The sequence below is a fragment of the Spinacia oleracea genome, chromosome 6 (genome assembly GCF_020520425.1).
Source record: "Spinacia oleracea cultivar Varoflay chromosome 6, BTI_SOV_V1, whole genome shotgun sequence".
In the NCBI taxonomy this organism is placed as follows: Eukaryota; Viridiplantae; Streptophyta; class Magnoliopsida; order Caryophyllales; family Amaranthaceae; genus Spinacia; species Spinacia oleracea.
In genome coordinates this window covers 43,714,308-43,740,926 of record NC_079492.1, presented here as the reverse complement: position 1 = coordinate 43,740,926, position 26,619 = coordinate 43,714,308, and the positions used below count along the sequence as shown (strand labels likewise).

Sequence of the window (26,619 nt, the reverse complement as noted above, 5' to 3'; positions counted from 1 at the left end):
CTTAGCACCCCCGCATGCGCAACAAAGAAACCGCCCAAGATTGGGCTTAGGCTACTCGGCACCTTTCCCATCTCATTGTGTGACTATTGTCCTCCCAACGCATAACCTCATGCCTCGCGCATCGACGCCCTTCACACATACACCAAGTGCCAGCCCTAACACACATCATCCTCCCAACATTGTATGCTCACCGCGCAGGCATCCTCCGTGCATCAGCCGCCAATGAGAAACACGTACTCTTCGCCCAGTGGTGTGTATCCCTCGCCCAATGCACGTCATCCGCCTCACACAACAAGGCCTATGACGTGCGCGCCTGACTTTTGTTCAAAGCACCATCGCACAACACGCTCGAATAATGCGCCCAATGCTCAACGCTCGTGCGTCACTCGCACAACCCGCACATAACGCCTACATCAGCAACGTCGTCGTGTGTCATCTGCCCAAACAGAACAGTCGCGTCCTACACATATCAAGCTCCTAAAAAGGCCTAGTGATAGGGTGTTTTTCTGTCGTTGAAAGATCAACACCTCACCAAACAAAATTTATAAAACCACTAGACTAACCGGCTATATGAACTATAGCGGCAAGTATAGGGATCGTCCCATAGAAACGGTGGTTATCGAGTTTAGATGTCAAGCTAGTTCGAACAAGAATTTGGTTTGAATTATCACTAAGAAACTAAAACTAACAATTATGCGAAGTTGAATCAAGAAAAGGAAACGTTAGGGAGTTGGGGATAGGCTAGGGAAATCGGGGGAAATGAACTAAACTATCTAGCAATGATGATCATGCAACGACTTGGCAAATAGGCAAATAGCATCAAATGACGTGCTCGCCGCCTCTCGGATGGAGCACGCGAAGCAACCTAGCCTAAGGAAGAGCTTTCGCCTAATCCTAGACTAAACTAACTTGCATATAATAGGCACAACTATTTGCTTACACAAGATAGGCTCACAATCTCTTGCCAAACCTAACCTATGCTTCCAATTGAATCTAATCGAATAGCATTTGCAACTACCACTCAATTAGGCATGGATATCCTATCACCAAATCATATTTAATCACATTAATCAATCAACAATCAATCATCAATTTCCCCTAATTAAGCCCCTAGATTCTCCCCTTTTCCTAACCTAATTCTACTCACTAATCATTCTAAAAATCAAGAAATCCATTAATTCTAGATTAGCAAGCATGAAATTGAAAGATTATAAAGAGAGAATCTAAGAGTAGAACAATCAACTAGAGAATTAAGAATCAAAGTACTAAAGTATAAACAAGAAGAATTCAAGAACTAAAGGAATTAAAGAGCAATCAACAATCACAACAAGAGCAAAAACTAAGAAATTGAATTGAATTGCACAAAATTAGAAGAAGAGTTTAGGAAATTACAACTTGATGCTTCAATGGAGGAGAGTTTCTCTCTCTAGAAATTACTGAAAATCTATTTTGGGATTCTAAAATGTTAAACTAAAATTCTATACCAAATAAAATAAATGAAAAATCTATTTATAAGTTTCCCCAAATAGAAGCCGAAATTCGAAAATATGCAGCCCGCGCAGCCATTCGGTCGCACATACCCTCTGTGCGACCGAACAAAAGAGAACCTGTTCGACCAAATTTAATCCTGTGCGAGCGAAGGCAACGAAGAATAATTCCTTCGTTATGTGCGACCGAACGAGAAATCCTGTTCGGCCGAATGGTGTTTCTTTGGCTCATGTCTCCTTTGCAGTTTGATTCGGTCGAACAGAAAGACCTGTGTGGGCGCACAACTTTTGTGCGATCGAACAGAAAGACCTGTGCGGTCATTTACCAATTTTGGGGCATTCTGTCTCCAAAAGTCCATTTTGTGTGACCGAACAAGAAGGAACGTTCAGTCGTACAAAACTGCAGATTCCTTGATGCCATCAGCCTCCTCTGTTCGGGCGCACAAGTAACAACTCGATCGCACAAGCCCTGTTTTGGCTCAATTCTACTTGTTTTCCATCACTTTTCATCATAATCACCTATAAAGCACAAGATGGAAAGAAACTTATAAAAATCACACAAAAAGCTATAAAAACTATAAAAAAGCATAACAAACTAACATGAAATCCTATCCTAGGGGCGACATAAATGTCGCTCATCAAACTCTCCCAAGCAAAGCGTTTTCTAGTCTCTAGTAAACTAAACTTAATTAGGGAAGAATGAGCAACTACTCAAATTCCAAAAATCTACAAAAACAAAATTTAGCAAATCTAATAAAGGCAAGACCTAAAGAGAAATAAACCAAGAAAAGAAAGAAAGAAAAGAAAAAGAAAAGAAAGAGAAAAGAAAAGAAAAGAAAGTAAAATTAAACTACAAAATCCAAGATAAGGGCCTTATTATGGAACGAGTATAAAAGAACACTAATATTACTAACCAAATAAATGAGTACACGCTAACTAATGTCCTAAATCGAGTGAAAGATTCAAGCCTCAAGCAAAGAGAACTAAGGGCAAGCACTAATCAATTCCCCTTCAACCGAGCATACCACGTCAAATCTCTAGATCCTTTCCACCCTTGAGAATAGCGTCTCGAGACACCGCGAAGGCGCCGGAGAAAACAAGATAGGCTACCCGACATCTTAGCATGACAATCTCATTCCATAAACTTGACCAAATCCCCCCTCCACCGATCGACAATGACTGAACTCAAAAGGGTCAAGAGGACTTTTTAGGGTGTAACGTAGGCTAGGGGTAAGGTGAGGAACAAATTTGGTAATTTGGTACTCATACCTAAAGTGAAGCGCAATGATAGAACTCAACTCAAGCAAATCGAACCAAAAACAAACTCATACCACTTATTTGCGATACCCCCAAGCTTATTCAACAATAATTCTAAACTACAACTCTTTTTGCACTTTTCTTGATTTGATTTTCTTTTTTTTGTGTTTCAATCGAAACTTTTCTCATTGCCTTGTTTTTCTCTATTTTTGGCTTTCTCAAAACTTTACTCTCTTTTTGCTTTTGCATCATTTATTCACTATATACGACATACTTCCCAAACTTGCCATTCAATACCAATAACAATCATTCCTCAACTTTGCATATTCATTCAAAACCAACAAGCATCATAACACAAAGCACCACTATCACTTCTAAGGGTGAAAACAAAACAAAGGCTATTAGGCTTGTAATGTGCTCATAAGAAATGAAGGGACAATGCTCAAATGGCTAGCAAGGGGGCAAATGCAAACAAAAACATATGGAAAATAGAAAATAAAGTCCTGAACTAAAATGAAAAATTAGTCATCGAAAGAAATGCCTCTATCGTCCCCTAAAGTAGTTCGGTCGCGGTCTCGGGAAGGAAATAGTCAAATTCGGGAGATAAGAAAGTCAATGCCAAGGATCCATGCCACTCAATATATGTATATGTGTTTGGGATAATTTGAACATGAACCTCACATGGGAGCAAATACCAATCTCTCCGGTTTCAAGTCACTAGAGAGATCGGCACCATCTTACCACAAGCCAAGGGTTCAAGACGCATGCTACCCAAAGTTCAACCAACTTTCTTAACACCTAAATCCTAAATTCGACCCAAGACATTAAAAACCGTGAAAACATCTACCGATTAGGAATAAAAGAATTCTAGTCTACAAGTTCCAATTTTATTTGCCCAAATCAAGAATATTTCCTAAGAAAACCTAGAAAAACTTGCCTCGACAAAAGGAAAGGAAAAAGAAAGAAAAAGAAAGAAAAATGAAGAAAATAAGAAAACATACCAAAAAGGAAAACAAAAAGAAATAAACAAAACAAACAAACGAAAAGAAAAGAAACTAAAATCAAACTAAATCAAACTAAAAACAAAGAAACTAATATATACAAGTGCACATAATGGTATGGTTTCCAAGACATGAGCATCACAAATAGGCAACTACACAACAAAAATCCCCCCAAGCTAGAATTAGGCCATGTCCTCAAGGCCTAAAACTAAACAAGGAGGGGCACAGCTACCCATCCAACCAAATGCCCCATATGCAAGATGCCCGTCCCAAAGAATGCAAGGGAGATAGAAGGATATTACCAGAAATGTCGTGGGAGCAAGTCCCGCAAAGAACCGGTAAAAACCAAACCAAACTCACCAAAATATCGACGAACAAGGCATTGGTTGCAAGCATGAACCCACATCAATAAAATCGTACCACAAGGAACACTCAAAAACAATCAAGAAAATTGTTAGTAGAGAAGGCCAAATGACCAAAACAAACTCAAAACAAGCAAAAAAGCATCATCATATATACAACCACATGAAGTGGCAAGAAGAACAACGAAACCAACCATCATCAAAGGGACCTCGTAGCAAACCCCCACTCCGCATTTCTCCCCCAAGCTAATCACAAGCATACCATCACATCAAGATGGGGGAGAGATGGAGTGAACCCTAAGAAGAGGGCCCGGGGCATGCCCTTTACCCTTCGCATCATGAATCCTCCAATATTCATCCCGCTCAAGACGATGAGCACGAGCCGCGTCGTCGGTGAACCGGGTGAAATTGTAGGTGGGGTCCACATCGGGACCCGAAGCGTCGGTATAGGGCGGCCAACCATATTCGGGCCAAAGGGGGTAGTTTCCATGGGTTGGCTCTCCTCGGGGACCATCCCAACCACCACTAGTGAAAAAATACCTGTTGAGGGGGGAATTTTGGGCTTATTGAGGCGAACAAGGCCCGCTTCGACAGACGTGGCTTCAACAGCTCACATAGCTGTTGAGGCGGGCTTTGTTCGCCTCAACAGGTAGTCTGTTGTGGGGGGCTTTTAAAATCCCGCCTCAACAGCCCAAAACCAAAGCGAAAAATAAGGACCTGTTGTGGGGGCATTACAAAAGCCCGCCTCAACAGACACCTCTATTGAGGCTCACTAGCTTCTTAAATGCCCCCCACAACAGACCTGTATTTTTGCGCCAATACCTTTACATTGGCGCCATAAATTCATATGTTGTCGAGGCGTACATTAAAAGCCCCCTTCAACAACATTTTTTTTTCAACTTCTTTTAAAATATACAATAGGTGGCAATAACCAAATCTATATATATACACCATTGAGTATTGAAACCTGTACACGAATCAACACCAGAATAGCAAAGGTATGAATCTGCTTATTTTTTATTAATAAATCATTAAATTAACTTCATTTATATTAACCCAATAGAGAAAAGCGTATAGTACGTACGTTTACAATTTTTAAACACCTAGCTAGCTAGTCTAACAAATTAAAACTAATATTAACAAATAAAGACAAAAGGCTAGAGAGCTAGTCTAACAAATTTCTCTAATCCGGCCACTTAGCTCCCTTTAGATCATGCATTACAAACCTTAATTAAGTTGACTTTCTAATTCCAATCGACTCGATCCCTGCAAGATGGAAGGAAAATATATGAGCTATAGAGTACCAAAGTTCACACTCACGATATTATCTTTACATTCCATTGAAGCATAAAAAGATAATCTTTATGTGGCTTACTACCGTCCTAATTAGGTGTTATAAATCACAGTTCACTGTATCGTTCATGTAAAGGAGCTTTGATTCTTCCAAGTAAGTTATGAGTTTAAACTCTTGCACGGGTGTTAATGTTCATAACTTATGAGGGTTTTTTCTTTTCACTTCTCTAAAGGTAAGTTTTGTTCATAGAAGTTCCTAACAAAGCTACTTAAAATAAATTGTTATGAGACAGTACAAGCTATACTACTGATTGCAAGTTTGCAACCCACTGTGTGAAAATATATTCACCTCGAAAGCATAACTACCAGTAGAAACATACGATAATATTAAAGTTGCCAAAATATTAGTACGGAGTATCATTAAATGGTTTTATTTCCTCGTTTTCTGGGGTAATTGAATCTTGAAAAAAAAATCAGATTCACAGAATCACCAAGTTCCTCGTATTACATTAACCTTGATCTCTTAAAAATCACAGGACCACAGGCAAGTTATATCTTCTTGGAGTTTGGTTGTCTTCACTGCTTACTGATTAAAATAAGCACAGATTACTGGTCACTAGGTTACCTTATTCTGCAGAGGTCCCAACAATTTTTTTTTTGGTTGGTTTTAACCAGGTTACTATAAGAAATGGTAATAAACTAATAACACTAATAGCACATACAATTCAATACCTGAAAAGTGCTATTCACAAGAATGGATGGTTCATATACAAGCAGCTTCCCCTGCATGAACAGAAGGTGCTACCAGTTCCAGCGTCCCCTGTAAGTCTCTCACCAACCAATTGCATTGTCGATATAAACCTGGATTAACTTCACAAACCTGCAAAAGTATGGTGATTTCATGCTCTTTTCAGTTTTCACCAACACTGTATTTGGGAACCATCAATGTTAAAATATATGGAAGTGTGACACTGGGGATTACACTAGAAAAGTAAGGCTGTCAAAATCAATAATTTTTCCATTATTTGATTGGTAAAATACTCAACAATTTTTTCATAAATATTGAAAGCAAACCGTGAAAAACTAATTTGACCATATTAGGGTAGAAGATATGCACATATTTTTCTGCAAAGTTTCCCTCCAAGAAAATAAGCAAATTAATTCAGACATCTATAGTTGTTTTCTCTGTAATATAGTTTACCCCATTACCTTCGAGTTGCCAAACATACTATAAAACTCCCCCTCTAATTACCAGGACAATATAAAAAGCTCTGGAAATCATGCTGACATTTTCCGGCTTTAATTTATATTTCACAGCATATTAAGAAACAAATGCACAAAGTCTAGATGTATGATAATTAGGTTGGCTTGATCCAAGTTGAGGATAAAATGGTAATAGACTGGTAGGTCAAAATCACACAATAATTCAGATAATATTTTTCTATTATAAGAGACAATTTTCTAATAATCCCAAAACAAGAACACAACTATACATTTCTCAGATGAAAATTCTTTAGTAGTTATCAAGTAAAATCTACCACCTCGAGGCAGGAGATCCTTGTAAAGTGCAAACACAAAATAGGTAGTGTATTCCTCTAAGGGAGACAGGTTAACATCTCTATAAAAGCAACCATCTATAAAAAATAAATTATCTTCCATGTTAGAAATTTAAGCAGGATCATGAAAACAAATGCCAGAAAGCCAATGAGACTGCAAGAAAAGGTGTAAGGTAATAAAATGAGACCTAGGGAAAGTAAAGCAGATTAACCACTACATTGTATAATCACTTATCTTGTTGGTGCCAAAATAGGAAAATTATAATAAGAATACCATAGATTCACCAACAATTTACTGATTTAGGATACTTTATAAAACTTTCATACCATAGGCCGGTGTATCTGTATGCAGTGGACTTAGTTAACCAAAATCACATAAAAGTCACCCCAAATCCAATAAAAGTCAACTTCACAAACGGGTTAAAAGACATGAATGAAATTTAGGGTACCAATCTTCGTTGTAAAACTACACCCGTTGTATATAGAACCTGTTGAAGAAACATTGCCAAGACTCAAAGAGTCACAAGACTGCTGTATAATACATTAAAATCACTTGCCTAATGAAAACAAGTTATCAAACAACCCAAACATCACCTTGCATATCACCAAAGACATACTTTTATGCAACTTCATAAAAAGGCATTGAATACGCTTGATTAATTGCTGAAGTACGATAATCAAGTACTTAAAAGTTAAAAAATATGAGTAAAAAGAATTCAGATCATAACAGAAAGTGAGAAGCAGCCAGAGATATCTGCGAACTTACAACTGAAAATTGAGTTCCAGATTCATCCATAGTCACAATCTCACCATTCCAAGTGCCTAGCTTCTCCAATACAGTGGAAAAATTCTGCTCACCAACAGTAAGTCGAAGTCTCATTGGAGATCTTTTGATGGGAAATTTCTTTACAAGCCGGTGAATAACATCTAGTGCCTGTAATTCACGATGCATAGAATTAACTTATGAACTAAACTACACAATAAAACCATAATTTATCTCTACTTTATACTGTAATCTACAAAGTGCAACAATCAAAGATACAGCTAATCAAATGTCCCAAAATAAGACAAATCAGAAGAATTATGCATAACAATACAGTAGATAAAACAGTGCTAAACCTGCTTTTTGGAACTGTTATGAGGATCAACAACAAAATGGATGTCATGCATCAAACGTTCGATCATAGTTATCGAGTAAGGGCGTTTCGTGTCAGGATTAATGGTGTTTTCCATGACAATGGTGGCAATATCACGAAACTGAAGTGACAATTGAGCCTCCCTTTCTTTCCCTGCAACTTGAAGATCTCCTTTCTCCAGAATCTAACCAAAACAATCAAATATATAAAATCGTGTTCGCTAAATCATTATTAACTAAAACCTCCCCAAAATTACATAAGTTCAATCAAAGAATTCGATTTCAAGAAGATGAATCACCTCTAAACAAATTGTTGTTGCGTCATCTGTCAGAAATGCAGTCTTCAAATCCTTCAGTTTACTACACTGTCGTCATTCCATTTGTTTGCAGACATAACATTATAAAAGAACATTAATTCAGAAAGCCATGAGATGACAGCCAGGAATACAAGACAGATGATGGAAATTGGAAAGCAGTATATGTATATACAAGCAAAAAAATGCATCAACCTATTTTCTGAAATTAAACAATTAGTAGAATACCTTTGTAATTCCACATTGAGCATGGTTGTGATCCTGAAATAAACCATACTGGTCATGACTTCATATAACTCAGCTTTAGATGCTGCAGGACTTGGATATATAGCTGCAAAATAAAATCATTTGTCTTAAAGATCCTACACTTCGGTTGCTATGTGCTTTTGATTCAAATATCTCCCAAGCCAAATGCAAAACTCATATATAAAAAGGTGGGAACTGGAAATCAGGACTTGTGTCTGAAAATGTTAAAAAAAATTCAACAAGCAAGCATCTTAGGAAAAATAGAACGAGGGAAGCTGTTGTTGAAACTAACCTTAACGGATTTCACACAACAAACTGTGATATAATTACTCTATGTCAATCATAACAATGCAAAACTAGAGCTGAGTACAGAAAACATGAGACAAAGACATCTGGGCAACTGCAAGGTACATAGCAAGACAAAAGGAAAAAAAACAAGCTGAACGCAAGACCATCAGGTAGAAAAAATTAGCAGGCAGGAACAACAAAAGTAAAAATAAAAGGGATAACTGCCATACACTCATCTAGTGCTGCAAATTTACTAATAAAAGAACAAATTTTAGCACATATTGCATAATTTCATAGTCTGCGCAAATTTACATCAAAATAAGAATGTAACAAATATCGGTTTTACAAATTCAGATTGCCCTGACATATTCATTGAAGTTGTCCAGATGTAGACATTGCCGCAACCATCTGATGGTCTTACAACAAGTTTCTCCAACAACATACTAACTAGCACTAAGATAAAGCATAAAAGTTCCAAATAGTACGGGCTTGATCCCCTGTTTAGTTGCCTGACTCTCTTCCAATTAGAAATCAAAGGAACTGTATGTTAGAAACTCATCAACGAATTCAGATTACAAACCACCACCACCGCAACTAATTTGAGACAAAAAAACTAAAATAAAAAACCTAAATTCACCACAATTGTAAATCATTAATTGGAACTGATGAGAGTAATTCCAAGAAGAAGAAGAAGATCTATTTACCACCGCAAGATCAGAGCCACCAGCAAGCCATCACCTTGCTTGCGTCGCCTCATCCGACCACCCACGACCTACCAAAACCCGAGCCGCACCTCCCGTTAGAAAATAAAAAATCATTAAAATCAACAAAAATAATCAAAAACCTAAATTATAAATCAAAAAAGTTAATTAAAAATAATATGAAAAATCAAAAACCTAAAAGAATTGAAGAATGCAGGAGAGAGGGAGAGAGATGAAAGAGTTACCTCATTTGGAGAACGACGCCGTCTTCCTCGAGAATACTAAGTAGATGACGGTTGAATCGATATACCCTAGCTTGAGGAGGAAGACAAACCGACGAGTTTGAAGAGTCGAGGGAGAGAGGTCGCGGAGATACCCTAGCTTTGTAACTCTTCCATGGAAGGCGGAGGAAAAGCTTCCATGGAAGCCAACGACTGTGAGGAGAGCGAGAGGGAGCCCGATTTGTTGACGAAATAGCGGGTTTGAGGAGTTTTGAACCAGGAGAGAGAGGAGAGGGGAGAGAAGAGAGAGAAATGAAACAGATGAAATGAGGAGGAGAGAGAATTAAAACCAGTAGATTGTGAAGACCTGTTGAAGCGAACAAACATAAGCTCGCCCCTTTAGACTAGTGTCTATTGAGGCGGGCAATCAAAAGCCCCCTTCAACAGTATCTATAGAAGTGAATCCTACAAAAGCCCGCCCCAATCTGTTAGTAAAATATTTGACCCGCGTTGACTGGGTGGTTATTGAGGCTCACTTATGTATGCCCCCCTCAACAAGGGGGCTACAATAGGCGTTTTTTCCATATATCCCCTAGGCCACCCGGTGAAATCCTCGGGCCAACCATCTGGCCGATCAACCGGTGGGGGTGTGGGATACATAGGGTCACGACGGTAGTCACTCCTGCCCATCATAGTATAATCGTAAGGCGGAAAAGAGGGGGGAGTGACACCGGGTTGGGAAGGTCCCGTCCAATACGGGTAAGTGGGTGTACGCTCCTCGTTCCAACTCGGGATGGGCCCTTGTTAGGGAGGATGGTAAGGATAGTTGACATAGGGGGCAAAGTCCCCTTTGTCAACATGGTAGTCGTACACCCGCCTACCGTAATAGGACGAGTCAAAATCGGGAAAAGAATCTCCCGTGCGGCTCCCTTGAGGAGCAAGAGAAGCCAAGGTACGAGCTTGGTCCTCTTGCCCTTGCAAGATAGTCGCAAGGGTGGATTACAAACCCGTCAAGTCAAAAGGAGAGGAGAGAGGTATATTACCCTTATTCGGGGGAGGTGGACTAGGAGACCAAGGAGGAGCTTGAGTGTAAGGACCGGTAGGCGCAGTAGTGGCGGTGGTGGTGGCGGCGTTGACAAATTTCTGATGCTGCGGAAGCAAGAAACGGACACTAGAGGACCACGAAGTAATGAACGGGTGCGGAAGATAGCACCAATCGGCTTTCTTCACTTGCCAAATAAATTGCGCCTCATTGACCGTGTAATGGAGCCAAGTGGCATGGTACATCGCCCGGATGTTCAAGAATTCACCACCGGGAACGGAAGTCAAAGCATCCATCTCCTTGGCATGAGGGTTGTTCGGTAGAAACCGAACGAGAAGGGTGAGCATGCCACCAAGGAGGATGTCGGATTTGTTCAAGTGGCAATCCCGAGCTTTGATGATCCGGGAGATGAGCAATTTCCCAAAATCAAGGACCCCTTGCTTCTCTTGTGTGGCCAACCACAAACCACCAAGTTCCGTGCCCGACAAGGCACCGGTAGCACCCTTAGAGAAAAGGGCGTAGATGAGGAGACGGCTCATGATGCGGATGGCCGGGTGATGGAATGAGGAAGATTTGGCCGAGGCGGAAAAGAAATCCCCGTCGTCTCCGGTGAGCGCCCTCCACCAACTATTTTCATCATAGTCGTTCGCATGTTCTGACCTTGGGTTCATGATGAGATCGTACTCCGAGTCGATGGAGAAGATGGCATTGATTTGATTGTTATTCAATTTGTGTTGGCGGCCGAAGACTTGGAAGCTCAATTCCATCACACGATTACCGTCCTCATCATCTATAATATTCTTCCGGGCCGAGGAGAGGAACTCCAATGTCAACCTTTTGTAGGTTGAGGCACTCAACTTTGCGAACTTTTCCCACCCTAGCCCCTTGATCAACTTATCAACCTCGGCTTCGACCCCCAAGCTACCAACGCTCTCCCGATGAAAGAACTTGGTGGGCTTAATGGTTCTCTTGGAAAGTAGCTCAAAGAAATCCCAAGATCTTTGTTCGGTGAACTCAATGCCGTAGGTTTCCATGCCCGACGGAGCCGGTGCCTTCCTCTTTGATGTAGAGGCGGTAGGGTTTGATGTAGAGGCGGTGGGGTTCCACTTGGAGCGCTTGGGTGCCATGGAATGATGAGGTTAAGCAAGGCAAAATCTACAAAAGCAAAAGAAAAACAAACCAAGACACACAAAGAAGGAAAAACTAAGTTAGTTCACAATCTAGGACAAACAAACAACTACAAAAGCTAAGGTTAAACTATCTCCATCAACTCTTCAACAAGTTCCAAACATTACACCAACTTCCAACAAGTATAAACTAACCACATTACTCCACACTAATAACCACAATTAATCAACCATCACTTCCACAAACAAGCATAATCAAAGTAGCCCAAAACCTCACAAAATCATCTCAAAAAGTCTAGAGCGTAAATGGAACAAGGAATCAAACCTGCATAGCTCATCTAGACAATTAAAGATCAATCTCATAACAAACATGCATCAACAAACACCCAAAAACCAAAAAATTCAAAAAATTCAAAAAATGACATGAACATGGTGAAATTGGAATGAAATATAAGAATTAAGGGAAAGAAATCATCACCACAAGAAAATGAAGTGGGTTAGGATTGATCCCAAGTAGCCTCTAGAGTTCCAATTCACCACACACACAATTATGACCAAATTCACAAAAACCCTAGAAATTGGGGGTTTTGCAAAAATCTGAAATTTTGGGGATTTAAGGGGTGGGGATGAATGAGATTGAGTGAGTTTGATGTATGGGGAGTGTAATTTGTGAAGGGAAGTGAATGAAATTGATTAGGAGTAGTAGTATAAAGTGAGAGAAGAGAGCAATGGAGTTGAGAAATGAGAGCAAAATGTCGAGCAAATGAAGAAATAGGGAGGGGGAATCGCGAATTTTCGAATAAATGAGGTCAGAGTCAGCCCCGCCTGGCTATGCGACTGAACAGAAAAAGACATTCGATCGCACAGACCTGTGCGATCAAACATTAAAATCTGTGCGATCGTTTTCCAAAAAAATGGAAATTCTGCCTCAAAAATCAGTTTTGTGCGATCGAACGTGCAGAGCAGTTCGGTCGCACAAAACATGATTTTGCAATTTTTTCACAAGCTTCCCCTTTAAATAAAAAATTAAGCTAATTAATGGAAAATTAATTCATAAATCAAATAAAAACTAAAACTTAGGAGTTAGACAACCGGGTTGCCTCCCTGGTAGCGCTCGTTTAACGTCATTAGCTTGACGAATCCCCCCAAAGCTCATGGGGGAACAAAGAGGGAATCAATACACGGGTTGCCTCCCGGTAGCGCTCGTTTAACGTCATTAGCTTGACGGACCCCCCCCCCCCCCCCCCAAAAGGTCAAGGGGGGTCGAACACAACCAACCTTGGGTCATCGCTAGTCAACATGCATTTCTTTGCCCCTTTGGGCACAAACATCTTACCAAAATCACCACTCATGGAATGGGGACCAAACCAACTCTTCCTAGGCGTAGGATCGCCTTCCTTAGACTTCTTGCTCATACACCTCTTACCATTACATGCCGGAGTGAGTGACCCCACATCATCAAGATCCATCCCGAATGTGTCGGGAATGGTGATGATGCCATCATAGGAATCGCCTAGCACAAAGGAGCTCTCGTGCATATCCTTCTTCACCTTCCTATCAATCTCAAAATCACACTTAAGAACACAAGGATTGTTAGAAGCATTAGCACAAGAATGATTGTGCTCAACACAAGCAAGAGTGTCAATTTTTATACAACTTCTCATCTTAGAGCAACAATGTTCATCAATTGCAAGCTTAAAACTAGCCTTGGCGTCTCCCGCCTTCAAAGTGATAAGGCCACCTTGAACATCGATGAGAGCACCCGCCGTAGCCAAGAATGGCCTCCCTAAAATAATAGGGGTATGAGCGTCTTCATCGATATCCAAGACAATGAAGTCAACAAGAAAAGTCAACTTCCCTATCACAAGGGGAACATCATCAACTCTACCGAATGGAAACATAACCGAGCGATCGGCTAATTGCAAGGACATAGGGGTAGGGGTGAGATCTCCAAGACTAAGTTTCTTATAGATTTTGAACGGCAGAATACTTACACTTGCCCCCAAATCACATAGAGCGTTGTCAAACCTAAGCTCTTGGATGCTACAAGGAATCGAGAAGCTCCCGGGATCCTTGAGCTTTGGGGGGAAAGGGCTCGAAATCAAAGCACTACAATGCTCCGTTAGGTGCACGATTTCATTAGTGCCACAAGTCCTTTTGCCGCTCAGAATGTCTCTCATGAACCGAGAATAATGTGGCATTTTCTTGAGCGCCTCGGTGAAAGACAATGACGCATATAGCTTGCTAATGGTTTCGCAAAACTTATGAAATTGATCATCAGCAAAACTTATGAAATTGATCATCAAGCTTTTTACCGGTAAATATTTGAGGGTAGGGGGGAGGAGGAATTGGGAGAGGAGGAAGAGTGGTCTCCTTCGACTTAACACCATCTCTCACGTTGTCGACATGAGACTCCCCTTCCGCCTTATCACAGTCCGGAGACTCATTCCCCGTAGAATCCTTACCCTTAGAGCAAGATGCACCAACTAGCTTAGCATCATCATCTAGAATCATCCCACCCCGAGTCACAACCGAATACATTTGTTTAGGTGCTTGACCTTGGGGTGGGAGGCTAGTGTGCACTTGTTACTCTTTGATGGTGCTATCTAGTTGTGCTAGTTGGGTCTCAATCATCTTCAAGTGAGTGTTGGATTGCTTGAATCCATCCTCAAACTCGATGTTCTTCTTGGCTTGCGCCCCCACAAATGACTCCATGAGAGCCTCAAGGTTAGACTTGAGAGGCGGGAGCGGTGGAGGTGCATTGCCATAACCACCACTAAGGTTTGATTGATATTGGTTGTCAAAGGTCCTCGGTCCATTGAATCCGGGAGTTGTAAATTGAGACACACCATATGGACCTCCCGAGTTCAAAGGATAACCCCAACTAGAGGCACCCCTAAATTGCCCATAAGAGTAGTTATAACCCCCTCCACCTTGATGATTGGGATTATAACTACCTTGGTTGTATTGGCCTTGATTGCCAAAACCTTGAGGTTGACCATAGGGTGCTTGGCCTTCATAGCCTTGCGCTCTATAGCCACCTCGGCCTTGGCTATCATACCCACTTCCTTGGCCATAGCCTTGGTGGGAACCATACATAGGGGGCCCTCTAGGTTGCCTAGCAAAATTTTGATTGTTGGGGTTATCATTCCTAGACCTCTCATTCAAGGCATGAGCATACTCCATATCAAAATCACCTTCATACGAAGGGCCATAATCCACAAAAGACACATTATGAACCAAGGGACATGCTGTTAGGTTATGATACATATGACATTACATAGATCATGCGGAAACAACCATTAACCCAGGACAACATATTATTTACACATAATCATATAGCATAATTTAGATGCATACTCTTTGTTGCGTGCCCTCCCTAGCTGCGCCCGAACCGAAAAAGAACAAGTCTTTTAGGACTCCAAGTGTCGTCCCTCCGTAGATAGTCCACAGCACGTCCGGATCCGCCTTAAGATTGACCAACTAGAATCGCCCTTAAGGTACTAGAAAATTTCGGCACTTTTGAGCAAGATGTGTGTTTGATTTTCTCTCAAAAAACTCACTTTTGAATACTTTGAAACTTGTGTATAAATTATGACCCCTAGGCCTTTATTTATAGAGTTATGGAAAAGGAATCGTAATCCTAGTAGGATACGAATTAATTGGAATTAGAATCCTACATGAATTCTATTTAATTAATTTATCCAATTAGGAATAGAAATTTAATCATACACTGACTCTTGTAGATTCAGGAATCACGCATGAGCACAAACTCACACACACACGGCAGCCACAAGGGCTGCCCATGCGCGTGCGAGCAGCAGCCCGCGCAGCACGGCCCACGCAGCCGTGGCCCTTGGCGCGCGCTGGGCCTGCCTTGCGGTAGGCCTGGCCGCTGCCTTGGCTGGGCTTGTGGCGCGCATGCTTGCTGGGCGATGGCCCCGGCTTCGTGCTGGGCCTTCGTCCGGCAAGCCTCGTCCGATGCTAATTCGTACGATACGCTTCCGATTAAATTTCCATTTCCGGAATCTATTTCCGATACGAACAATATTTAATATTTCCGATTCCGGAATTAATTTCCGTTTCGAACAAATATTTAATATTTCCGTTTCCGGAATTATTTTCCGATTCCGGCAATATTTCCGATTCTGACAATATTTCCGTTTCCGGTAATATTTCCGATTCTGGTAATATTTCCATTTCCAATAATATTTTCCGATACGTACCATGTTTCCGTTTCCGGCAACATCTACGACTTGGATAATATTCATATTTCCGATACGATCCATATTTCCGTTTCCGGCAATATCATCGTTTCCGGAGTATTCATTTCTTGCCTGTGACGATCTTAGCTCCCACTGAAACCAAGATCCGTCGGTTCCGAATATTCATAGATGGAGTATTTAATGCCATTAAATACTTGATCCGTTTACGTACTATTTGTGTGACCCTACGGGTTCAGTCAAGAGTAAGCTGTGGATTAATATCATTAATTCCACTTGAACTGAAGCGGCCTCTAGCTAGGCATTCAGCTCACTTGATCTCACTGAATTATTAACTTGTTAATTAATACTGAACCGCATTTATTAGACTTAACATAGAATGCATACTTGGACCAAGGGCATTATTTCCTTCAGTCTCCCACTTGTCCTTAGGGACAAGTGTGCATTTCCTAATTCCTTTGTCGCTCGATGCTTGCTCTTGAACATAAGGTAAGAGTTGTCATCCTTATTATGTCCAGAGGTGTTCCTCGGTTTCAGAGTTCAACTGATCAAATAAACAGATAATCATAGCCTATGATTCATCCGAGCACGGCCATGCATTTCACAGTTTCTAGCTCTCCGAGTGGCCTTGTACAACTTTTAAGCATCTCATCCCGATTTATGGGAGGACAATCCCAATCTTGCGATCTTGAGATTAGACTTCGTTTGATAGGTGATTACCTGAGCGTTGCCTTTATAGCCTCCTTTTACGGTGCGACGGTTGGTCAACGTCAAAGCAACCAGTTCTCAAACAAATAATCTCAAATCACTCAGGTATTGAGGATTTAGTGTCTAATAATTTAATGAAATTTACTTATGACAGACTTTCATCTCTTACAGTAAAGTTTCATAGGTCTTGTCCGATACTAGTCTTCCCAAAGTAAGTATCAATGCAAATGATTATGACATTGCCATGTCCACATAGTTCAAGAAACAGAACTACTAGTCATCTTGCATTCTAATCGTCTAACGTTTTCTATGCGTCCAATTTTATAGAAAACTCCGATTAGGGACCATTTTCAACCTTTGACATTCAAGTTCACTTGATAGACATTTCTTAGTCACAGGACTGGTCCTGACAGTCTATCTTGAATATATCGTCAAGTTGAAGGGACTCATCATTTAATAAACCACAAATTAAATGGAAAAATGAATTTCTTTCATTTATTGTGAATGATTAACCAATAATGTTTTACAAAGATTTAAACTCTAAAACTTTAAAACATTAAACAGAGACATCAAAGCCATTCTCCAATATGCTTGATTCCCATAGCTGCAGTGTGCGAGTTGTGCTTCGCTTGCGGCAGAGGTTTAGTTAATGGATCTGATATGTTGTCATCAGTTCCAATTTTGCTTATCTCGACTTCTTTTCTTTCAACGAACTCTCGTAGAAGGTGAAATCTACGAAGTACATGCTTGACTCTCTGGTGGTGTCTAGGCTCTTTTGCCTGTGCAATAGCTCCGTTATTATCACAATACAGGGCTATTGGTCCTTTAATGGAGGGGACTACACCAAGTTCTCCTATGAACTTCCTTAGCCATATAGCTTCCTTTGCTGCTTCATGTGCAGCAATGTACTCCGCTTCAGTTGTAGAATCCGCAATGGTGCTTTGCTTAGCACTTTTCCAGCTTACTGCTCCTCCGTTGAGGCAGAAGACAAACCCAGACTGTGATCTGAAATCATCTTTGTCGGTTTGGAAACTTGCGTCCGTATAGCCTTTAACAATTAATTCATCATCTCCACCATAGACCAGGAAGTCATCTTTGTGCCTTTTCAGGTACTTCAGAATGTTCTTGGCAGCAGTCCAATGCGCCTCTCCTGGGTCTGACTGGTATCTGCTCGTAGCACTGAGTGCGTACGCAACATCCGGGAGTGTACATATCATAGCATACATTATTGAACCAATCAATGATGCATATGGAATCCCACTCATTCGTCTACGCTCATCAAGTGTTTTTGGGCACTGAGTCTTGCTTAGAGTCATTCCATGAGACATGGGTAGGTAGCCTCGCTTGGAGTCCGCCATCTTGAACCTATCAAGCACCTTATTGATATAAGTGCTTTGACTAAGTCCAATCATCTTTTTAGATCTATCTCTGTAAATCTTGATGCCCAATATGTACTGTGCTTCTCCTAGATCCTTCATCGAAAAACATTTCCCAAGCCAAATCTTGACAGAGTTCAACATAGGAATGTCATTTCCGATAAGCAATATGTCGTCGACATATAATACTAGGAAAGCAATTTTGCTCCCACTGACCTTCTTGTATACACAAGATTCGTCTGCGTTCTTGATGAAACCAAAGTCACTGACTGCTTCATCAAAACGTATATTCCAGCTCCTGGATGCCTGCTTTAATCCGTAGATTGACTTCTTTAGCTTGCATACCTTTTTAGCATTCTTTGGATCCTCAAAACCTTCAGGCTGTGTCATAAACACAGTTTCTGTTAAAACGCCGTTTAAGAAAGCAGTTTTGACATCCATCTGCCATATTTCGTAATAGTAATATGCAGCGATTGCTAACATTATTCGAATAGACTTTAGCATTGCAACTGGTGAAAAGGTTTCATCGTAATCCACACCGTGGACTTGCCTGTAACCTTTTGCAACCAATCTAGCTTTGAAAACTTCAAGTTTCCCATCTTTGTCCTTTTTCAGTTTGAAAACCCATTTGCTTCCAATGGCTTGGTAGCCATCTGGCAAATCGACCAAATCCCATACTTGGTTTTCAGACATGGAGTCTAATTCAGATTGCATGGCTTCTTGCCACTGCTTGGAGCTAGGGCTCGTCATAGCTTGCTTGTAAGTCGCAGGTTCATCACTTTCAAGTAATAGAACGTCATAGCTCTCGTTCGTCAAAATACCTAAGTACCTTTCCGGTTGAGATCTATATCTTTGCGATCTACGCGGGGTAACATTTCTAGATTGACCATGATTCTCACCAGATTCTTCTAAAGATCTCTGAGTTTCATCCTGAATGTCATCTTGAGCATTCTCTAGAGTTTGTTGTTCGACTCGAATTTCTTCGAGGTCTACTTTTCTCCCACTTGTCATTTTGGAAATGTGATCCTTCTCCAAAAAGACACCATCTCGAGCAACAAACACTTTGTTCTCAGATGTATTGTAGAAGTAATACCCCTTTGTTTCCTTTGGATAGCCCACAAGGATACATTTGTCAGATTTTGGATGAAGTTTGTCTGAAATTAATCGTTTGACGTATACTTCACATCCCCAAATCTTAAGAAAAGACACATTTGGAGGCTTTCCAAACCATAATTCGTATGGAGTCTTTTCGACAGCTTTAGACGGAGCTCTATTTATAGTGAGTGCAGCTGTATTTAGTGCATGTCCCCAAAATTCTAATGGAAGTTCGGCCTGACCCATCATTGACCTGACCATGTCTAGCAAGGTTCTGTTCCTCCGTTCTGACACACCGTTCCATTGTGGTGTTCCAGGAGGAGTCAATTCTGATAGAATTCCACATTCTTTCAGATGGTCATCAAATTCATAGCTCAGATATTCACCGCCTCTATCAGACCGCAGTGCCTTAATCTTCTTGCCTAATTGATTCTCTACTTCACTCTGAAATTCCTTGAATTTGTCAAAGGATTCAGACTTATGCTTCATTAGGTAGACATAACCATACCTACTGAAGTCATCAGTGAAAGTGATAAAGTAGCTGAAACCACCTCTAGCATTTGTACTCATTGGTCCACATACATCTGTATGGATTAAACCCAATAGTTCATTTGCTCTTTCTCCGACTTTAGAGAAAGGTTGCTTTGTCATTTTGCCAAGTAAACATGATTCGCATTTACCATAATCCTCTAAGTCAAATGGTTCTAGAATTCCTTCCCTTTGAAGTCTTTCTAAGCGTTTCAAGTTTATATGGCCTAATCGACAATGCCACAGATAGGTGAGATCTGAATCATCCTTTTTGGCCTTTTTGGTATTTATGTTATATACTTGTTTGTCGTGATCTAATAAATAAAGTCCATTGACTAATCTAGCAGATCCATAAAACATCTCTTTAAAATAAAACGAACAACTATTGTCTTTTATTATAAAGGAAAATCCCTTAGCATCTAAGCAAGAAACTGAAATGATGTTTTTAGTAAGACTTGGAACATGGAAACATTCTTCCAGTTCCAAAACTAGCCCGGAGGGCAACGACAAATAGTAAGTTCCTACGGCTAATGCAGCGATCCGTGCTCCATTTCCCACTCGTAGGTCGACTTCTCCCTTGCTTAACTTTCTACTTCTTCTTAGTCCCTGTGGATTGGAACATAAGTGTGAGCCACAACCTGTATCTAATACCCAAGAAGTTGAATTAGCAAGTATACAGTCTATAACGAAAATACCTGAAGATGGAACGACTGTTCCGTTCTTCTGATCTTCCTTTAGCTTTGGACATTCTCTTTTGTAATGGCCTATTCCATCACAATAAAGACAGCTTGATGTGGACTTGTCCTGCTTTGATTTAGCATTGCCCTTGGACTTTCCACCTTTCTTGAATGGTCTCTTTCTAGCCTTGAGTAAATCTTTGGCTTCACAGTCCAGTACTATTTCAGCCTTTCTGACAAGGTGAATAAATTCTGCAACTGTTTCTTCTCTTGGTTCACTTAGGTATAGTTGCTTGAAGCGACCAAACCCACTGTGTAGTGAATTGAGCAAGACAGAGACTGCCATCCTTTCGCTTATTGGTGTTCCTAGTAGACTTAGGCGATCAAAATATGAACACATAAGATCCACATGGAACCTCAGTGGGACGCCTACCCTCTGTTTAGTGCGAAGGAGCTGAACATGTGTTTCTTGGACCTCCATCCTATAACACCTGTTGGGAGAACTAACCTTTAGCCCAGACATTGATTCAATCAATTCATGGACGTTCAGGTCCCTGTCCTCCGTACTTCCACGACAGATATCCCTCAGATTCTTGATGAGCGTAAAAGGTTCATAAGCTACAAACCTTCTAGCCCAATCATCAGGGATATTGTTCAGCATGAGACTCATAACCTTTTTGAGATCCGCATCCCAGGCGTAAAATCTCTCAGGGGTCATGTCTCTGGCATAGTAGCTTGGCATGGGATGTGATAGTACATACTCAAGTCCATTGAGTTTGACTATTTCAACTAGCTTAGCTTCCCATTCAAGAAAATTTGTCAGGTTCAGCTTGACCATAAGCTCAGAACCCATGATGATGTTTTGATTGTTGTTTGCCATATTAAAAACTACAATTGAAAAGAATAAACAAATAAATAATCATTCACAGTTTCTCTTAATAAACTTAAATTCTAGCATACATGCATAATTCAATGTTTATTAAGCATTTTATTCAAGTTATGTGTTCCGGCAGGTGTGAATAAAATGATTCCAAGATCCTAAAATCATTGAAGAACTAAGCACAGTTTGTCGACTTAATCCTAGAACATCTTAGGTAAGCAAAAGCCTTTTGCTAATAGTCTAGAAACTATTCTTGGTTGATAGGTACGTCTAAGAACTTGTTAGGTAAACCTATCGAATTTGCCACGACATAAAAGGACTCCTTACTTATATCGTTGAGTTTCACCAAAACTAACATGTACTCACAATTATTTGTGTACCTTGCCCCTTTAGGACCAATAAGTAACACCTCGCTGAGCGAAAACTATTACTAGATTGATGTAAAGGATATCCAAGCAAGTGTATATTTTGGCATGGCACCTTATAACTCAATTTTTAAGTTTGGAACTTAAGGCTCTTACTATGTTGGTTAGATTTTAAGTGAACTAAAATCCTTAATCATGCAACATAATCAAGCTTTTGATCTCATGCATTTTAAGACATATTTAAAGCAATAAATAACTTAAAACATGCATAAGATATTTGTGATCTAGTATGGCCCGACTTCATCTTGAAGCTTTGACTTCAAAGTCCGTCTTGAAAATCTCCGTGGGAGGCACCATTTTCTTCAAATAGGATAAGCTATAACTAATTACAACTATTTGATGGTACGCAGACCATTTTGAATTGAAAAATAACTTTGGTGCTTTAGACCAATTACATTCAAATTAATGGTACGCAGACCATATTTTCTATCCTATTTGGGCCATACTAGTCACTTCATAACCTGCAAAACAGTACATATACAATATATACCATTCACCCATTCATTATCATGAATGGCCCACATAGCTGGTTAGTAAAACACATTATGCATCACGTAAACATTTGCAGCAATTAATCAAGGGCACCAATAATCTACCAATTATTCAGTCCTTATTAATTCTAATCAAGTTGTTTTAACCTTAAGGATTTGTAGACCTAATCAAGAGTTTATGACTAAAAAGCGCTCCCACTCAAACCAATAAATTCATATGCTTTACTAATTTTAAACATAAAATTGTATTTCTAGTCTAACCGGAAACATACAAATTTAATTAAAATTTAAAGCTCATATAAATTTATAATTGAATCCAAAAATTTAATTTAATTTCAGTCGCATTTAAATTAATTCATGATTTTAATTTTAGTAAAATAATTAGAATAAATTCCATTTATTATAATTATAATATTCAAAATTAAAATCCAAGAAATTAATTCAAATTATTAATTTTAAAATTAATTAAAATTACGTGAACTGAAATTTTTCAAATTAAACATTCAAAACGATCTAATCGTAACGCAAACACCCTACGCGTTGCACGCCCATGGGCCGTACGCACACAGCCATTGCTGGCCATGTGCGCGCAGCCCATGCGCTCGTCGCATAGCTGCTGTTGTCCTATCGCAAGCCTCCGCACAGCGCCCCATCGCACGCGAGCTATCGCTCGCAGTGCGCGCGCGCGAGATCGCTCGCTGGGCGCGCTGGCTCGCTCGCTGTGCGCGCGAGCCATCGCTCGCTGGGGCGCGACATCGCTCGCTGGGCGAGCGACATCGCGCGCTGCGCGCGCGAGCAGTGCTGGGCGCAGCGCTCGTGGCACGCGAGCTTGCGCTCGCTGCGCGCGAGGCTGCGCGCATTTGTGCGAGGCAGCGCGCGTTGTGGCGCAGCTCGCTTGCTGCCCACACGCGACTGCCTTGGCTCGCCCTTCGCCCATGCCCATTCTTTCATTGCTCGTGGCACACGACACAAGGCAGGGCTGCTGCCTTGTGCTCGTGCACTACGCCCTTGCTCATTGCATTCGTGCCGCACGGGCGACGAGCTCCCTTGCTCGTCGTCGCATGCCCGCATTATACAACACCCCTTAAGGGTAACACGAAGCGTCCATTGCTTCGTGCGTGCAAGTTATTTGAACGAATCGCATAAAATTTTAAAATTTATATTTAAAATTAATGACAAATTAATAAATTTTATTAATTTCATAATTTTAGGGCGAAAAATCGAAAATTTATTATCCAATTGATTTCCGATTGATATGGATTCAAGTCTAGGTCATAAAAATTTAAAATTTATCGTAAATTTACAATTTTTATGGTGGTTTTTAATCATAGGTTTCTAATTAAATTACAATTAATTATGAAAATCAAATTAATTCTAAATTATTCTAATTTTCAACAAATTAATCATAATTACAAATTAGATTGCATAATTAACAAGACTAGGCATTCAAACTTGTTAAACATATGCAGTAGGTCAATCAAAAATTCAAGATTTATCAACAGGAATCGCAAATATTTAATTTAACATCTTAAATTTACGAAATTTTGCATTCGAAAAACTAAAACCTTCGAAAAGTCATAGTTAGGCTTCGAATTTGAGAATTCTGGGTTCGGCAGAAAAATACTATTTTTGTCAAAATTTTAGAATGCCTTTTACATGCGGAATTGACACAAAAATCACTCAATTCGGATGAGTAATGAAGAAACTGCCGAAAAACTGCGTACATATAATTAAATAAACGCAATTTGCAATTAATTAACAATTACGAAAATTAATCACCCCTTTTAATTCTTGCAAATTTGTAATATTTAACCATGTTCATGCAATTTAGATTATGAAAATAATAAGGGGCTCGTGATACCACTGTTAGGTTATGATACATATGACATTACATAGATCATGCGGAAACAACCATTAACCCAGGACAACATATTATTTACACATAATCATATAGCATAATTTAGATGCATACTCTTTGTTGCGTGCCCTCCCTAGCTGCGCCCGAACCGAACAAGAACAAGTCTTTTAGGACTCCAAGTGTCGTCCCTCCGTAGATAGTCCACAGCACGTCCGGATCCGCCTTAAGATTGACCAACTAGAATCGCCCTTAAGGTACTAGAAAATTTCGGCACTTTTGAGCAAGATGTGTGTTTGATTTTCTCTCAAAAAACTCACTTTTGAATACTTTGAAACTTGTGTATAAATTATGACCCCTAGGCCTTTATTTATAGAGTTATGGAAAAGGAATCGTAATCCTAGTAGGATACGAATTAATTGGAATTAGAATCCTACATGAATTCTATTTAATTAATTTATCCAATTAGGAATAGAAATTTAATCATACACTGACTCTTGTAGATTCAGGAATCACGCATGAGCACAAACTCACACACACACGGCAGCCACAAGGGCTGCCCATGCGCGTGCGAGCAGCAGCCCGCGCAGCACGGCCCACGCAGCCGTGGCCCTTGGCGCGCGCTGGGCCTGCCTTGCGGTAGGCCTGGCCGCTGCCTTGGCTGGGCTTGTGGCGCGCATGCTTGCTGGGCGATGGCCCCGGCTTCGTGCTGGGCCTTCGTCCGGCAAGCCTCGTCCGATGCTAATTCGTACGATACGCTTCCGATTAAATTTCCATTTCCGGAATCTATTTCCGATACGAACAATATTTAATATTTCCGATTCCGGAATTAATTTCCGTTTCGAACAAATATTTAATATTTCCGTTTCCGGAATTATTTTCCGATTCCGGCAATATTTCCGATTCTGACAATATTTCCGTTTCCGGTAATATTTCCGATTCTGGTAATATTTCCATTTCCAATAATATTTTCCGATACGTACCATGTTTCCGTTTCCGGCAACATCTACGACTTGGATAATATTCATATTTCCGATACGATCCATATTTCCGTTTCCGGCAATATCATCGTTTCCGGAGTATTCATTTCTTGCCTGTGACGATCTTAGCTCCCACTGAAACCAAGATCCGTCGGTTCCGAATATTCATAGATGGAGTATTTAATGCCATTAAATACTTGATCCGTTTACGTACTATTTGTGTGACCCTACGGGTTCAGTCAAGAGTAAGCTGTGGATTAATATCATTAATTCCACTTGAACTGAAGCGGCCTCTAGCTAGGCATTCAGCTCACTTGATCTCACTGAATTATTAACTTGTTAATTAATACTGAACCGCATTTATTAGACTTAACATAGAATGCATACTTGGACCAAGGGCATTATTTCCTTCACATGCATTGGGGGAGTGACCAAAATCTTGGCAATTATCACAAAAAGAAGTGCTCGGAGGCATAGTGTCATAGGAACTCACCTTGCTCTTCCCCTTAGTGAGAAGAGTGGCTGAAGGTGGTGGAATTGTAGATGGTGATGGTGGTTGGCTTGGCGTGCTTTCAAGTTTCTCCAACCTCGAGCTAAGCTTCTCAATGATCCTAGCTTGCTCCATAGCATAAACCGATCCTTTACCATCATAATTCCTTCCCTTGCCATCATAGTCCCTTGCACCAACGTGCCAAGCTTGATAATTTTGGACCACGTCCTCAATTATCTCTTCAATTTGATCTTGGGTCTTGTTCATGATGGGACCTCCCGCGCCCGCATCAAGGCTTGTCTTTGAACTTGGGCTCAACCCCCAAGTAGAAGGTTTGAAGTAACAACCACTTAAGGATCCCATGATGAGGGCATTCCCTTTGGTACTCCTTAAAACGATCCCAAGCTTCGAAAAGTGACTCGTCTCGCCTTTGCTTAAAGGATTGGATTTTGTGGCGATATTCCGCCGTCTTTCCATGCGAGTAAAACTTTCTCAAGAACGCACTAGTCACCTCGTTCCAAGTGCGAAGTGAGTTGGGCTTGACCTCCTTGTCAAGCCAATCACTAGCTCGCCCAAGTAGAGAGAAACGAAACAATGTCAACCTCACATAGTCCGATGTGACACCATTGTGCTTGATTGTGTCACAATAGTGCTCGAATTGTTTGAGGTGCTCGTGGGGTGACTCGTTGCTCTTCCCACAAAAGGGGTGGCTTTGAACCAAGTTGATCAAGGCGGGCTTGATCTCAAAGTTGTTAGCACTAGTTGTGGGTGCTTGGATACCGCATGTTGCTTCAAATGCCCTCGGTATTCCCAAATTCTTAACTGGGAGCTCTATAGTCTCAATAGCTTGCTCACTCTCTT

At 40.5% G+C, this 26,619-nt stretch overlaps 1 protein-coding gene and 1 non-coding gene across 2 annotated transcripts; one reads left to right on the top strand and one right to left on the bottom strand.

Annotated features, from left to right (window-relative positions):
• Nucleotides 1–4,376: 4,376 nt before the first annotated feature.
• Nucleotides 4,377–15,089, bottom strand: LOC110788551 (uncharacterized). The gene is made up of 7 exons (XM_021993182.2): nucleotides 15,072–15,089; nucleotides 8,391–8,441; nucleotides 8,076–8,276; nucleotides 7,723–7,890; nucleotides 6,172–6,280; nucleotides 5,935–5,986; nucleotides 4,377–4,647 (listed from the first exon to the last, which is right to left on the bottom strand). The coding sequence occupies exons 1-7, from the start codon at nucleotides 15,087–15,089 to the stop codon at nucleotides 4,377–4,379; spliced, it is 870 nt and encodes a 289-aa protein (XP_021848874.2).
• An 11,025-nt stretch (nucleotides 15,090–26,114) lies between these two features.
• On the top strand, nucleotides 26,115–26,217 carry LOC130464617 (small nucleolar RNA R71). The gene has a single exon (XR_008924995.1). It is a non-coding gene; the product is annotated as a small nucleolar RNA R71 (small nucleolar RNA).
• Nucleotides 26,218–26,619: the final 402 nt, after the last annotated feature.